General features: G+C 38.4%; 1 protein-coding gene across 2 annotated transcripts; it reads left to right on the top strand.

Moving 5' to 3' along the window:
• Nucleotides 1-3,192: 3,192 nt before the first annotated feature.
• LOC145784537 (C-type lectin domain family 17, member A-like) lies at nt 3,193-16,603 on the top strand. 2 transcript variants are annotated; one of them, XM_082596379.1, is made up of 5 exons: nt 3,195-3,906; nt 4,783-4,824; nt 5,832-5,876; nt 7,822-7,984; nt 15,979-16,603. In XM_082596379.1, the coding sequence occupies exons 1-5, from the start codon at nt 3,666-3,668 to the stop codon at nt 16,223-16,225; spliced, it is 738 nt and encodes a 245-aa protein (XP_082452505.1). In that variant the 5' UTR covers nt 3,195-3,665; the 3' UTR covers nt 16,226-16,603. The 2 variants fall into 2 exon arrangements, with proteins under 2 accessions (XP_082452506.1, XP_082452505.1); XM_082596380.1 differs by lacking the exon at nt 4,783-4,824 and having other exon boundaries at nt 3,193-3,906.
• Nucleotides 16,604-17,331: the final 728 nt, after the last annotated feature.

The following is a 17,331-nucleotide window of genomic DNA, read 5'->3' as shown; positions in this document are numbered from 1 at the left end:
AACTTTGTAGGCTCACTCTTCCAACTTCTACAGAAATCTTGTTTTTGATCGAATAATTTTCACCAAATAACGTGTTTGACAAACAAAAGTGCAGTGTGTTGGATCACAATATAAAGACTTTTTATAGATCCGCTACTACTAAAGATTCAATTTCAAATGAAACAAAGTGAAATCAAAGAAGCTTTTGTTCGTTGTCGTCGTTTGAACCTCTGGGGCTGAGGGTCTATCCTTTTACCACCCCAGATTCACGATGTTCCCGGACTACACTGGAAGGCTACTAGAGAGCAGCCAGTCTTTGGTTTCATCATCCATGACGCGCAGACCTTCCACTCCGTTAGGTGGCTTGAAGATGGAACAGTCATTGATGATGTGGTCTGCGGTCTGTTCCTCGGCACCACATTCACAGGAGGGGAATAGGCCATTCCCCGTTGGTGCATGGTTGAGAGGAAAAACTCGACGCCCGTACGGAGACGGTTGATGAGCACCCATGCCTGCCTTGGTAGTGTTAAACCGATGGGGCGTGTGTCGGCGTCGGGATTGAACGAGTAGAGTCTAGTGGAGCTTGACTTTCTTTCAGAACTTCATTTATGGTCCGCCCAAGTAGCCGCAGAGATGTCTTGTGCATAAGCTTTGTTGATATGAAGTTGAGCGGCTGGCACGAATGGGTATCTTGATTTCACTCCATGGGGTGCTTGTTTGGGAGAGCAGAGATCTTGTTGTGGAGAAGGCGAATAGGCTCCAGTGCCCGTCGACCGAGGGACAGAGTGGCTTCTTCGCGACGAAGCTCAGTGGGTTGGATGCCAGCGAGAATGGGGAGATTGTCTAATGGTGTGGGACGCAGGCATCCGGTCGCTGTGCGCAGGGTGCAGTTTATGGCAGTGTCAATGTTATGGCAGTGAGCACCGTGGCACCAAACAGGTGCACAGTACTCTGCTGAAGAGTAGACAAGGGTAAGGCTGCCATACACAAAGTTTCAGCCCTTGCCTCCCAGCTAGAGCCTGCCATGCGCTTGAGTAGCGCAGCGCGGGATGTCAGTTTCTTATGTAGTGACACCAAATGGTGGCTGTGCGTGACCGATCTGTCCAGTGTCACCCCAAGATATCTTAAGCTTTTGTTGAAGTAACACATGTCGAAAGTTGGTTGTTGTTGTGATTCTATGAACGTATAATTAACAAATCGAAGCAGAACAGACTGGCTTTCTAAATAAAAGGAAACCAAAGTGAGGAACTGAAATATTTCGTTCAGTATCCAATAAAAGTCAAATAGCCACTGGGCAAGCATAATGCTTAAGATTTGTAATATAATAAAAGCAGATACAAAACATCCCCACGATTACCACTTCTGCATTGAATCAATCTACTGAACATTGCGTCAATGGTAGGGCTACCATATGTCCTCTTTTAAGAGGATTTGTCCTCTTTTTTGAAGAAAAATAAATTGTCCTCCGAGGACACCCAAAATTGCTTAAATGTCCTCTTTTTTTACATTTTCAGGTTTCTTGCTCATATTTTCAACAGGATTTCATTGTTATGTGACTTTTTCGCAATTTCCAACCACTGTACCAATGCAACATGCTGATTTTCAAAATAGATTTTCAAAAAAACATTGATCTGCTGTTCTAAACAATCTTAGCCGTTCATTGAAACACACTACATTGCTTTGCGATTGTCTTTGGCAAAGTAGCCAAATAGTGGTCAGCGAGTGGAACTGCAAATCCAATGCAACAATTGTGAGGAAATTTCCTCATTTGAGGAGATCTGATCAACAAGTTTATGAAAATAAAAACTTGGGACAAAATCAAAAAAAAATACATCATTAAAAAACGCAAAAACTTGCAAAAGAGTTTAACATTTTAGCTAAGCTTCTTACAGTTGTACAATAAATTATTGTTTTACCCAGATCTATTTTGTATTGATTCAGCGCCTGTAGACGTTGCTGATTATCAGACATAGGCTAATAGTTTGGCCAATTTGTCAAGTGAAGCAAATCGAAAAAATATCCCATGTGCAGTTGTGCACTGTGCATAACATAAATATTTCAAAAATATTTATTTTTAAAATAAATCGTGGCGTGGATGCTTACAACTTATGTGGGTGCAAATGTAGAATGAATTTAATCTATGATGCAGTCACAATAGTCAGCCTACAAGGAAGGTAACAGCCTTTTAGTTGAGTCTATCCTTAGCATCTCATTAACAGCTGTAGGCCTTTTGAACTTCAATTATATTTCAAGCAAGTAATTTTATGATTTCGTGATTACGTTAAAGCGGATCCTTTTTTTTTGAAAAAAGTTAAGGCATGGCTACCTGCACATACTGCCTGATTTGTCACATTTTTATTAGGGGAGAGTGGGGCACAATTGGACATGGGGTACAATTGGATATCGTATTTTATAGAAAAAATTGAAAACTCGATGGAACTCCATGCCTCGGCAAAAAATTAGTTTCACATCAATCGTTGTAGCCTACTATAAAAATTCTAAGAGTTTGTGTTGGTCGTGTATTGAGTTTGGCGGTGGGAAGTCTTTTAGCAACTGTAAAGTATTTTTTGTGGATTTTGTTTTAATTGTAATTTTTTAATGTAAACTAAAATTTTTTAGTTTCTTTTTCTGTTTAAGCCATATAGCCTACAGTAAAGTATCTTTTCATTATCTTTAATTTGACCTGGCTTTTAGAACAGGTTGTCCCTGCCCAACTTTAAATCGATGTTGGTGTGTGAGGCACAATTGGACACAAATTTTGGGGTACAATTGGACAGCAACACACATGGTATATCATACTCTAAGAACATTTCTTTTAATAGTGTATGGTCTCATGTAATACAATGTCGTTTAAACGTTGTAATAACATTAAAAATCCATGTTTTAGAAGACAAGAAAAAATTTTAAGGGGAGGGGGGGTAAAGTTGCTTTTCCAAGACCCCCTCCTCCCTGATTTTACCGCAATCAACAAGTGAAATCTATTTATTAAAGTCCTTGTCATTTTCTTGATTACTTTTGTGTTGATTTAAACTGTTGTTTCTAAACCATTGATAAAATTTGCAAATGTCCAATTGTGCCCCATTACCGGGGCACAATTGGACAAAAAAAATAATTTTTTCAATTGACTGTAGTATTTAATATGCATTACCTAAGTGTTGTTTCACTGTCTCATTTTGTTAACAGTGTGATACTTTGTTGTTGTGCAAAAGTTGGATTTTGTTAGACTTTTAATAAAGACGGGATTTCTATTTTACTATTTTTTGTCCAACTGTGCCCCACTCTCCCCTACATCACATTTTTATTTTGTCGCAACAAATCGGCTTGCGAAAAACAAATTTGTCTGGGTTTTTTGTGTATGTTTGTTTGCTGTAACCTTTCCTGCATACGCTTATAATTATCCAATAGCCTAAGATGTAAAAAAATCTTCATACGTAACGTTCTACTTGTATTTTACCCGCTGGCGAAACGTGTCCTCTTTTTAGGCGATGCAAATATGGTAGGCCTAGTCAATGGTAAATGCTTGAAGCAAATATGTGTCATGTCGTGTTAGCGGATGTGACGTGAATACCCAAATTTCAAGTGGCGCATACAAGCAGTTGACCACAATCCGCCAAATAGATCATTTTGCAATTTGTTGTCTCCCTGTACAAGGCATAAGTGAAATTCTAACGTTGTTGAACATTTCAATGATCAAAATGAACATGTTTGTAAAATGGGTCATTTTAGCTCTTTGCCTTTCAATTCCAATAAGCCACGAAGAGCCGACGACAATTTGCAGAACTTTTGATCCTGAAAAGGAACCTCCACCAAGCAGCAAGTGTTCTGAGACCGTCTATGTGCACTCAAACATCCAGCAAGGTGGACAGAATTCTTTGGGTGGGTGCAAGAAAGAAGATATAAAGCAAATTGCTGAGCAAGTTGTCAAAGGTAAATTGTTGCTTTTGTGTTTATTTGAATCATACTGATTTGCTGGCTGAGTTGCATTTTTTGTACCGTTAATAAAATTATATTGTTATTACTACTACGTTATTTGGTATAGACAATAGAAATTGTTTGTTCTAGCCAATAAAGTATGTGATGCAATGGCAACATATAAAAGAAGTAACAACCATGTGTTGTGGTGTTCAATGTTCATCATCCAAATGTGAGCAATCAGCTTTAGCTTTCAGATAAGTTAGTGGAACAGGAAAGACGACTGGAATCAAAATGTAAAGGTGAAAACAGAAATAATGGAAATGGGTTGATTGGTTGGTGGATAATTTGAAAGATCAAAATTATCACAAATTTTTGTAATTTGAAAAATACGGTTTCTTCAACAGAGTTTTAAAAGAACATTTCTGCTAAAACAAAGTTAGAAGCAAATGCCACGACAACATAAACGTAAAACTAATAAAACTTTGTTGCGTTTTTGCCATTTATCGGGGAGGTACTAACACTTCGGCACCGTTTGCAACTCGAGCACTCTGGCAGTTGCACTGTGGTTGTAGTTGTAGACATTGGTGACTGCTGATGTACACTTCCATTTTGTTTGTTAATGTTTGCATCATACGCACGTGACTTTTGGTGAACACGCTCATTTGGTGTGTGTTACACATGTGAGTCATATTCACTTCGTGCTATTGTTGTTTCAGATAAAATATCGTCTCTGCATATACAACTCACAAACAAGTCGTGGATAGATGTTGTTTTATTTTAATTTTAAATGTATGTTAGCTTTAACTTTGTTGAATTTTTGTACCCTTTCATTTTGTTATTGTTAATATAAATGTGATGATTATTAATTTCGTGTTATTAATGTTTCAGACAAAATATCGTCACTGCATGAACAACTCACAAATCAATCTGGTAAATAGAAATTGCTTATTTTAATTTGGCGAAAATCGGAACGCCGACGGTGAAATAAAATTTAGAGTATTTGTATGCGAGTGCTTATGTATGCGAGTGCTTATGTGTGCGAGTCCTTATGTATGTGAGTGCTTATGTGTGCGAGTGCTTATGTATGCGAGTGCTTATGTATGCGAGTGCTTATGTACGCGAGTTCTTATGTACGCGAGTGCTTATATATACGAGTGCTTATGTATGCGAGTGCTTATGTATGCGAGTACTTATGTATGCGAGTGCTTATGTATGCGAGTGCTTATGTATGCGAGTGCTTATGTATGCGAGTGCTTATGTATGCAAGTGCTTAAGTATGCGAGTGCTTAGGTATGTGAGTGCTTATGTATGCGAGTGCTTATGTATGCGAGTGCTTAGGTATGTGAGTGGTTATGTATGCGAGTGCTTATGTATGCGAGTGCTTATGAGTGCGAGTGCTTATCTGTGTGAGTGCTTATGTATGCGTGTGCTTATATATGTGAGTGCTTATATATGTGAGTGCTTATGTATGGGAGTGCTTATGTATGCGAGTGCTTAAGTATGCGATTGCTTAAGTATGCGAGTGCTTATGTATGGGAGTGCTTATGTACGCGGGTGCTTATGTATGTGAGTGCATAAGCAAGCGAGTGCTTATGTGTGTGAGTGCTTAGGTATGCGAGTGCTTATGTAAGCGAGTGATTATGTATGCGATGTATGCGGATGCTTATGTGTGCAAGTGCTTAGGCCTATGTATGTGAGTGCTTATGTATGCCAGTGCTTATGTATGCGAATGCCTATGCATACAATTTCCTTTTGTTTGTGCGAAGAGTGCGATTCTAAAGACTTTGGTGTAACATCAAATTGCGCAACTTTCATTTTGCATGTCAACCATTTTATTTTAATTTTTGCATATTAACTTACTGCTCGCACATGGGGCATTGGGGCAATGCTTTCCACGTTTTATTTTCCAATTCTTAGCAGTTGAACTTATTTTTCAGTTAAGATAGTGGAACTAGAAAGAAAACTGGAGTCACAATTTGCAGGTAAACATAAATAGCCTACATTGTAGGTTATGAGTTAACTGAGTTAATTTGTTATTGATTAGTTTAATTTTCAAAATCATCAAACCTTTTATCTACTTTAAAGAAAAGCACTTCTAGAATTAATCAGTGGAGCACGTAATGGAGGCTTGGTTTGCCATAAACATTTTTAAAACGTTTTTCACCCACCAAGCAACAAGAGACTTTTGGGCTTGTCCATGCAACGATTATTTAGAATGACTGCTCGTTTTTCAACTTTTAAATCGATTTTATTCGAATTTACAGAAAGGTTTTATTTTTAAACGAGTCGATAAATTAAAAAAAAATACAATACACTAACTGACTAACAACGTAATAAATTCAAACGTTTTCAGCACGGACTCTTTGCCGTCATCAGGAAACCTAATACATGTAAAAGTAGTTAAATAAAAATGAATGAACGAATCACTGCAATACGCAAGGAGCCAAGTAGGCTACACTCCCAACCGACATTTTTATTTTAAAGAAATAAACTTAGTAACAGATTTTAAAATCTCCGTTTTAACCAGTCGAATGAACACTGGACAGGCAAATCGTATTTTGGTCTAGCGTTAGATGAAAATGACTTGAAATTAAAATCAAAGCTGACAATAATGGATATATACTGAATATAATAACATGGGTTTGCTGTGTATTTATTTTGTAATAGTTAACCAACGTAAGTGGTTAATGTGATTAAATGATCGTTGTAACCTTTCCATAAATTTTCAATGAAAGTGAAAAAGTTTACACGTAATGTGGCAACCTATGATGTTAGAATGTTTCGATAATATTTAAGCATGTTGTTTTGACATACACTCTCTTTTTTTGCTATTACGAATAAAAATTTTAAAAACAGAAAAAAAAAATTCTGCCAATTTCATTCCACCCTGCAGTTCAGTCGTGATAACAGCTGCCAAACATCTTTCCTGCTTCTTCCGAAAGCTAGAGCGACTGAATCAAGTTACCACCATTAACGTTCCACGTCGGCACTAGAAACTTCCAGCTTTCACTTGCCTGTTCCCGTTATGCATTATCGATCGCCGTTAGGTTTGAATGTCTTGCGAAGACGCCTGTGCGTGAGTTGATTAGCGTGGACTTGCTGGCGCATACTCAACAAGCACACATAGGCCTAAACTTGGCAAAGCCATCAGCTTCATCCAATGGCAAGGCAAGTCAAGACGATTGGAGCTGGTGGCATGCCGCAGCCTTCACAGTCGTTGAGCTTGATTGACTTTATCCTCCTGTTCCGCCGTTGGGTACTTTGGACTACGTTTTGTCTGGCCTTTACCTTTCGACCAGCCTGGCAGTTAGCTCCGTGCTCTAGAGGTCACTGTGGCACGGAAAATCTCTCACCACGTTAAGGTACTGGTCCGAAGAGAGAGAATTGATGGTAGATTATTTAAAAAGTACACCTGCTGAGAAAAATGAAAAATAAAGCATCTTCATTACCAAGTCTTCGGTCACGCACATCAATTTAATTCCCACTCCACTCAACAATACTCAATTTATTTATTCTGAAAATAATTTTAATAAGCAAACTCATTTTACGAATATCATTACTATTGTAACAACGCTGTTTATTGAGACAGCAGGGCTGCTAGTTATGACGTTGCACGTGGGTTAGTGATCGAAAGTGTTGAGCTATAAAAGTATTTCCAAACAAACACACCTGCGTTTGCAATAAAACAATCACCTCACTTTGCAAACTACAATATAAAGTTTATGACAGAGCGTAGCCTCCGTTGGTTTTAATATGTCAGTAGAAATCTAATGTAGACGACAGATGGGTGGTTAAATGTTTTTTTCGCCAACAGATCAAAAATAAACTGAACCGAAACGTATTGAGCAGTAAAACCTGTGAACGATGAGATCATTTTACTTAACAAGTTGTGACTAATTACTAAACATTATACAATTCTTATCGTAGCAACCCCTTTTGCAACCTTAGATGACGGATGGATTGGATTGCCCAATAGATTTCAATACAAAGTGTTATTTTTCCGTAATGATTATAGAAGAAGCAGATTGCGTTGCAACGAAATTGGAGCTGATTTGGCTGTTTTCGGGGTCCGAAACATCACCAATAGAAGGTGAGGTTACAAGTAGTGCTTACAATAGTTATTATTATTATTATTTATTTGTTTCGGAATCCAATTTATTTTAATTCCAATTTAATCGGGAAGCTGATCATGAGCTACACGTCCAAAACAACGGAATATCTCTGTCTTTCTGCCGCGAACCAAGATATCTTGGGGTGACACTGGACAGATCGCTCACATACAGCCACCATTTCGTGTCACTGTGCAAGAAACTCACATCCCGCTGCGCTACTCACGCGCCTGGCAGGCTCTAGCTGGGGGGCGAGGGCTGAAACTTTCCGTTATAGCAGCCTTAGCCTTTGTGTAGCCTACTCCTCAGCAGAGTACTGTGCACCTGTCTGGTGCCGCAGTGCTCATTGCCATAACATCGACACTGCCAATAACAGCGCCCTGCGCACAGTGACCGGATGCCTGCATCCCACACCATTGGACAATCTCCCCATTCTCGCTGGCATCCAGCCTGCTGAGCTTCGTCGCGAAGAAGCCACTCTGTCCCTCGGTCGACGGGCACTGGAGCCTAACCACCTTCTCCACAACAAGATCTCTGCTCTCCTAAACGAGCATCTCCCGTCGACTGAATTCAAGACACCCATTCGTGTCAGCCGCTCAACTTCTCATCAATGAAGCTGATGTACAAGAAATCTCTGCGGCTACTTGGGCGGACCATAAATGGAGTTCTGAATGGAAGTCAAGCGCCACCAGACTCTACTCGTTCATCCCCGACGCCGACACAAGCCCCATCGGCCTGACACTACCAAAGCAGGCATAGGTGCGCATCAACCGTATCCGTACGGGCGTCGGGCTTTTCCTTTTAACCATGCACCAATGAGGAATGACCTCTTCCTCCTCCTGTAAATGTGGTGCCGAGGAACAGACTGCAGATCACATCATCAATGACTGCTCCATCTTCAAGCCACCGAACGGAGTGCAAGGTCTGCGCGTCATGGATGATGAAACCAAAGACTGGCTGCTCTCCAGACGCCTTCCAGTGTAGTCCGGGAACATCGTTAATCTGGGGTGGTAAAAGAATAGACCCTCAGCCCCAGAGGCTCACACGACGACGATTTGTTTCGGAAAAGAATTTCCATATTTGAAATAAACAAACAAACCGAGAACATTCACAAAAAAAAGCATACAGTTGTACGGAAACAGCAGCGGCGCAAAAGTAGCCAGAAGACAATTCAGCACAAACACTAGCAGATACAATGGACTGCGGTCAGCTCAGCAAGTCTGACAGATTCTTCTCTTTGAAGATGGAGAGCAGTTATTAGATCGCAAAGAACAAAAAGTCAACAAGATGCCACCTGGAGCTGCCATTGTAGTGCTTAAAAAATTTCGATTTTTACAAAGCGTCAGAGGACACGCTGAAAGTAGAGAATTGCAAGATTTATAATAACGTTGATCAAAGGCACGACATGATTTTGGCAAGAAAGCTTCAAAAGCACTAACACTTGCTGCAGCTTGACATTGATGTGCACTGGCATAACGTACTTTTTCTGGATTTTGTGAAAGTTTAAAGATTGTTGAAAAATGAGAAGAACCGGAAGAAGTGAAGTGAGGAGGAACATGCATGTTTTATTGCCTATTAGTAATAGATATGAATTATGTCTTTTCATAGTTTGACACTCTATAATATTGTGCTTCCTACTACACTCTAATTTGTGTAAGGTTTTGCTTCTTTTGTTTGTATATTTTGCTTTATATTTATTGTTGCCTTTTAAAAGGACACCGGCCACATGGCCACATTTTTTTGGCTGTTTGTTACACTGTCAAAGGATTTTGAACATCGTGTAAAAGCAGCACATTGTGCCTATAGAAGACTTTAACCATCGTGTTTTCAACAACCATGCTATATTGCAACAATCATTATATCAACAACCATTATATCTTTCCGCACAAAATTCTGGTCCTCCAGGCAGTCGTTCTATCTACCCTTCTCTATGCTTGTGAAACCTGGACATTATAGCCTACCGCGTTACATCAAACGCTTTGAAAATTTCCAGCAGAGGAAACTGGGTCAAATGCTAGGCACTCGTTGGGAAGAATGTCTCACCAAAGATGCAATCCTTGATCGCGCTAAGTTACCCAGTTCAGAAGCCACCATATTACAACACTGCCATCGCTGGACAAGACATGTCATGAAAAGGGACAACGAGGCTTCCACGAATAATGCTTTATGGTAAACTAGAGACAGGAAAAAGCCCACCCCAGAATACCAAAAATGAGATACAAAGATCAGTTGAAAGTCTCCCTCAACCACGCTAACATTGATCTGGGATAATGGGAAAAACTTACTAGTGACAGATCACTCTGGAGAAAAAGATCTAGAGAAGGCATTTTCGACAAAAAAGGATACAAAAAGCCCAAGAAAAACGAAACACTAGAAAAGCTAAAACTACCACGTCCTTCCTTTATACAATCCATACCCTCCATACAATGTGACTTTTGCCCACGTCTTTTCCATCATAGAGTGGCCTCCAAAGCCATATATAACATCACCATCCACAGCCAAATTCGATTTGATGACGAAACCAATGCTTGGACACGAGCTGGAGCCAACGACTGTCAGTGGCGTATAACTATGGTTTGTGCCGCCCGCGGCGGACCATGATTTTGCACCCCTGAACGGGTGAAGTAGGAGCCAGAAAATAGAATTCGAGCTAAATCCGTTTCAAAAAAGATTTGTACTATGCTTTTTCATTTAATTCTGCCGCCACAAGCTTCTGACCGGAGGGGGGAGACTGCTTACTGGGGAAGGGCACCCTCCCACTAGCTACGCCGATGGTTATCGTGAATATAATATGTTCAATGTTCATACAATAACTTTGAAACGTCCTTCAAGAAAGATCTGACAAATTTCAACCGAAACAAACACCTGCTTCTGTTAAGGTATCGCGAGATTTATATTTGACCATGTGGCCGGTGTCCTTTTAAAAGGCAAACAAAAAAAATACATCAAAAATGTAAAATTCATCAAATTTTTTTTAACTAATTAAAAAGTTATGACAATACAACTTTGTGGCTGAAATATTTTCTAAAAAGAGCAATGGGGACTTATGGCGGCTTTTAATGGGTTAATGAACATTTATTCTATTTATTAATAGATTATTAATTATTCCTTAAATTTGTTTGCTGTGCAACAAAAAGATTTAACTTGTCTTAGTACCCGTATATCATTGTTATCTGATAAAGAAGAGTTGATATGTACAGTACACCCAAATACTTAATGTTGTCAACAAAGAGAATTGATTCCTGACCAATACACATTTTGAGCGTGGCAGATAGGTCGAAAGTTTTAGGTTTGAACAACATCTCAAATGACTTTCTGCAATTAAAAGTAATGTTTTGTTGTTTAGCAAATTCCTTTCAGATTTCAACCTATTTACGTAAACCAACCAGACTAAGGCAAAGGTCATCAGCAAACATAATATGATTCAAACATCCATTCCCTATCTTATAGCAACTTGGTTTTCAAGTGTTTATTTTTATTTTTAAAATAATTGACATATACTGTAGAGTAAAAAGATATGGACTTAAAACCCTTCCCTGTCTTAAACCGTTTGTAAGATGAAAGGTTTGAAAGAAATGAGTCCCCCGTTTCACATACATGGTTGATGACTGTACCAGTGCTGTTACAACGTTACTAACAAATCAGTTTGCCCAATAAAAATATAAAAAGTTTGTATCTAAACCGACTAAAGCAGAGTTTCTTAACTTTTTCTTGCCCGTACCCTATGAGATTTTGTGAAATTTTGTTGCCTCTCTTGCCTACTAACTTTGATACAGTATGTAATGACATACAGTAGTATAGACCAGACTTGGACAATTAGAATTCTTTAGCTTTTTGAAATTAGACTAGAATTATAATTACAGCTATTTTAGTTTTTACAAATTAGACTTGACTTAAAATTAGAGCTAGGTAAGTTTTCGCAAACTAGAGTAGAATTTAAACTAGATTAGAATTAGTTTAAAGCAGTTGGCACATGTCTTTTTCTATTTGGATAAAAACGCTAATGTGGCAACTCTAGATCGAAGTGTCATTCCTTTATCACTGCACCAAAACCATTTACGTCATATTAGACATTCTACTTAAGCGATGGAAGGACACTTTGATCTTGATCGTTTTATTGCATTTTCCTTGCATGAGGTTTCCTTTCATTTGCTGAAAAACACTGTTGAAAAAACTATAATTTGAGCAAAACTGGAGATTAGATTAGAATTAGAATTAGAGTAAACAAGTTTTTACCAAATTAGAATAGAATTCGAATTATTAACATTTTGCTCTAAATTCATCGAATTAGGCAACTAGAATTACCTAGTTGTCCATGTCTGCTACAAACCAAGTCATCCACTTGCAACAAACTTAATTGTAACGCCATAGTAACTTTTTGATGCAAAGCTTATAACAGTTGTAAAAAAATAAATACATAGCCACAAAGGGATATTATTTAAAAAAAAATTAAAATGTAGCCTACTGATGTATGTAATACAAACCTATTCGAAGACTTTTTAAGTCATACAAATTGTTTGTTCCCTTGCACTTTAATATCATACTTCGAGTAATTTTGTAGATTTGTTTCCACTTTGGTGGCATAGCTAGTAACATGTGGGCATTACTTGGTTTAAAAGTAGCGTGTTATCAAGTTCCAAGTGAACAAACATTTTGTGCTGTAGTGCAGTGGTTTTCAATCCTTTCTGCACTGCGACTCCTTAAGAACAATCAACGTAGCCTCGCAAACCTCCATAAAACTATTTAATATTTAATGCAAAATTAGGGCAGTGTTGGCACGTTAATGCTTGTTTTCCAAATGTCCGTCGTCAACAACGCATTCTCTGGCAAAGTGTCCGCGTCCACTGCATCAATAGCAAACTCTAGAACGGTCGTGGCTTGTATTTTTATTATCCAATCCGTCTGGTGATTGTGCAGCCCACGAGAGTTCAAACAATTTTAGCAAAAGGATTCGTACACGTTCAATAGACCGAACTGGGCTTTAATGTTATTCATACTTTACTTCACGGACTGTCTGTCCATATCGGTATTTATTAAAATCAAAATAAAATTAAAAATTAGTTAGAATTAAACGTTACTATAGGTCAGTAATCGAGGAACATATCATCACAATTCCATCATCATCACGTGCCGTCTCCGATCCGACGGTTGGGTATCATCTTCTTCCACAAGTCACGTTCTTCCGCTACTCTTTTTGTTCCTCCGATCCATGACAAATCAGCCCACTGTATTACGTCACTTCCCCATGTTCGTCGCCTCCTTCCCCTGCTCTTCTTTCCTTCCACCATACCTTCAATAACCAATTGATGTAGCTGTCCTGCCGATCCTCCCAAAATATGTCCCGCGAATTTCATCTTTTCCTGTGCTAAGTTGTTCGCCCATCTATCTTGCACTCCAATTCTTTTCCTAATTGCTTCGTTTGTAATGTGTTTCATCACAATTACAATTATCACAATTACACAATTAAAATTGAATACTTAATCTAGAACAAGAATGCAGCCTACCGTCCATGCTACGCATATTGATTGCGACAATCATCATCCAGATTGGTTTTGTGCTCACTAGTAGTGTGGCCGATTCTTTCCTTGCAGCGGTTGTTTTTACTTCGATTCTCTATCTCGTTCTGTCCATCGCATCTTCTTCTTTCAATTAGACTTTATCTGTTGCATGTTTTTTTTTTGGACATCTCAGTTTCCTTTTCCCGTCTACTTTTAAAGTCAATACCTTTCAAAAAAAACTTCCTCCCTCCCTCTTCAGTACATGACCATACCATCTTACTCTTTTTGCCCCTGCAAGTTGTTCAATATTCTTATTCATAGCTAACATATCCATCAGTTCTTCAGTCTTTTTCTCTCTCCTGGTTTTTACCCCACACATTGCTCTCACCATTGCTCTCTCCCTTCTTCTCAGGATTGCCAATTTGCTCACTTTGAGCATCAATATCTCACTGCCGTACAATATGCAGGCCGTTCACAAATCCGATACACTTTCTCTTTTAAATTATTGGGGGTACGTGTCACCCTGTGCCTCTTAGACACTACGTCACTGCATCTTACTTTGGTGCTTTGAAAGCTACCTACAAGGGTCCATCCATTCCTAGTTAAGAATCTTTTTTAAGCTAAAGTAACAAATTTTTCGCTTCAATACCAAAATTGACCAAGGCATCTTTACTAGTCATAATGAATTGTGATTTATCTGCGATATTTTTCGTCACACGTTAGCCTAAGTAGCCTTCAGTCTGAGGCTCGTACACTCTGCTTTGGTACTTTGTACCTCCAGTAGATGCACGTACTCCTGGAGAATCTCTTTTGAGCTAAAGGCACTTAAAGAGATTTTTCGATACATGGATTAATTGGAAAAATTCAGTTTCACTTTTGCATATTGGATGATTAAAAGACGTTACTTCTTGGTATTGAAATCTTGGTTTGAACTGACCTTTGACCCTTTGAACTTTATCTGATATTCAATGAGCTCATAATATTTTTGCTCATTGTTTGATTGCTGCAATAAGATAAGATTTCGAAGCCATAAAAGTATTAAAAAAATTGTTGATTTGATGTTTTAAAATCCCAAAATACAGTTCAATAACATGAACCTCTAAGAGCAGTAGTCGATTATTTTATTTCCGATCTGCCAAGAGGCTCTTATACTATAGGCCTACCAAATTTTCATCGCCTGAAAAGAGGACATGTTTTGCCAGCAAGTAGAACTTTACGCTTGAAGAATCATTTACATTATTTTAGATCAGGGGTTCTTAACCAGGGGTGCACGCACCACTAAGGGGTGCGAGACCTGTGCTTAGGCGGTGGGGGGATGCTGAGTTATCAAGGTTAGTTGTAATACGACGTAAGAAGCAAAGTTGTTTTTATCATGTTTCAAGAAAAATTTTAAACTGTAGGCGACTATTAAGCTACTTTTCAGCCAATCCTAGGAGGGGGTACTACGAGAACTGGTTGTTAATTTCAAGGTGGTGTGGACAAGGCAAAAGGTAAAGAACCACTGTTTTAGATCCTTACAGAATAGGCCTACGCAGCAAAAGTTTCCAAAAGAAAACAGATTGACTGAACATTTAACTTATTTTTTTTTCATTATTAGTGCTTCTTTAAGATTGTAGCCTATATATATTATTAATGATTGTATATTATTAAGAGTCAGCAAAAACTGAAAAAAATACCTAATTTTTAGACAGTTTCAGTCAGTCAGCCATGATCGCAAAAATCTGCAAAATATGACAAATCAGGCACGATCTCTTGGTAGCCAAGCCTTAACTTTTTCCAACAAGGAATGGACAGCCTTAACGAAATTGTTAAATTACTTGCAAGAAATATAATTAAAACGGTAGGCTGCACATAACCGTTAAGATGCAAAAAATGGCTAGAACTAAAAATCTGTTCCTTTTCTTGCAAAGCTGTAGACCTATCCATGCCACGATTTCTTTTGCTGGAGGTTAGGTGTTATACACATCGCACTTATAGACATTCGTTTCGATTTGTTTCAAGTAGCCTAACAAAGGAACGAAACTGAGTTGGTAATCAACAATGTCTACAAGCATTGTAAGCTTATCAATATAAAACGTATGTAGGTAAATGAATAATTGTTTGTGAAAGTGTGAGCATGGCTTTTAAAATGTCGTTTAATATCTTACAGTGCACCAGGTAATGAACGTTCAACAACAGTTCCACAAAATGCGTTAGTTTCTTGTAGAATTTAAAAATCAGCATGTTACATTGATACTTGGTAGCCTATGTAAAATGTTTAGAAAACAAATAACCTACAAGCCGTCGCTGAAACATCATCAAGCAATATAATCCCGTTGAAAATATAAGCAAGAAAACCTAAACTGTAAAAAAAGAGGACATTTGAGCATTTTTTAGTGTCCTCGGAGGACAGTTCATTTTTCTTGAAAAAAGAGGACAAATCCTTTTAAAAGAGGGCGTATGGTAGTCCTATTATACAATGTTCAATGTGTTTACAGCATCATCAAGAACGCTTTGAACCTCTCATTCCACGCATGGATTGGAATGAATGACATCGACGTAGAGGGAACGTGGAGATGGATCAATGGTGATCTTGTAACTGATGCTGATGCTTTGTGGTACAGAGGAGGACCAAGCAATCAAACTGATAACGACTGCAGTCACATGAGCCATATCAACCTACGCAGCTACGACACTCCATGCTTATCACACCGTCTACCTGTATGTGAAAAACAATGGAATTAAACAATTACCAGCGAACTTTACTCAACGAGAATAGAAATCCTGAGTGGAATATCATCGATTGTTACGTGAAACATTTGTCGACTCGTTGCTACGAAGTAATTAGGCTATCAACAAATCTAATAACGAATAATAACGTTGAATATTGCTCTTCTATGTTTTACTCAGTGGTGGGCACTAGTTACTTTCAAAGTAATTGAGTTACAGTTACTTCGCTCAATAAGTAACTAGTTTCAGTTACAGTTACCACTTTTTTAAAAGTAACTAGTTACAGTTAGGCCTACTTTTTCTTTTAAATGGATGTATAGGCCACTGACCTACAACTACTCTTCTTTGCATGAAGTACAAGTTGAAAAATACATGATAAAGGGCAAGATGATACTTTGTTTGTAGCTGTTGCCTAACTACAAAACAGCGACCACTCTGCTAGATGTCCACATACTATAATGCTTCTAAAAATCCATAATCTAAGCCCAAAACGTTCGCATACCGAGTATAAAAAATTGAAAAACGACATGCAGAGGACACTCCATACATAAGCAGTAGTAGCCAGTAGGGCGTGTCAATATTTTTATAGGGGTATTTAAAATGAGCGAAGAGGCATAGCATCAATTTCCTTTCAGAAACATCAGCATTTCAAAATGTTGATGGCTAAGTCCAACTCGCATTGGATTCAAAATGTCCTTTCCAAGGGAGAACAGCAATCAGTTGAGACTGCGAAGTGTAAAAATGTCTACAACAATTTACTGATGAAAATTACCGAATAAAATTGAATTAGGTTATGATGTCAAAAATACTGCCAAAACTGTTTTGTAAAGTCAATAAGACTAAGAGTTGATTTTGATTGACATGCTTGTTGAACCTGCAACATGTCGAAAGTCCTTATGGTAGAAATGAATTGAGTAAGTAAAACGTATTTTTAGATTTTTAGACTAAACTTGTTTCCGAGTCTTCACCTCGAAATTAGTTCTTCTACTTTATTGATGCATAGAAGAATCTGCAGTAGCCAGTGGCGGCTGGTGGTGTTTTTGAGCAGTGGGGCTGCAATAAATAGTCGGGGGGAAAAGCCCGCCGCTGAGTTCGTCGAAGGAAAACGACTTCGCAGGTCC

This window comes from Aplidium turbinatum, chromosome 15 (assembly GCF_918807975.1).
Source record: "Aplidium turbinatum chromosome 15, kaAplTurb1.1, whole genome shotgun sequence".
In the NCBI taxonomy this organism is placed as follows: domain Eukaryota; kingdom Metazoa; phylum Chordata; class Ascidiacea; order Aplousobranchia; family Polyclinidae; genus Aplidium; species Aplidium turbinatum.
This window is presented reverse-complemented; position numbering and strand designations above follow the sequence as displayed.

What these genes read in the sequence shown, in the direction of transcription:
- LOC145784537 (XM_082596379.1), top strand. Translation starts at nt 3,666, where the DNA reads ATGATCAAAATGAACATGTTTGTAAAATGGGTCATTTTAGCTCTTTGC. An exon ending in TGCTGAGCAAGTTGTCAAAG is followed by an intron (nt 3,907 to 4,782) that starts GTAAATTGTTGC and finishes TTAATGTTTCAG; the next exon opens with ACAAAATATCGTCACTGCAT. An exon ending in ACTGGAGTCACAATTTGCAG is followed by an intron (nt 5,877 to 7,821) that starts GTAAACATAAAT and finishes TTCTTATCGTAG; the next exon opens with CAACCCCTTTTGCAACCTTA.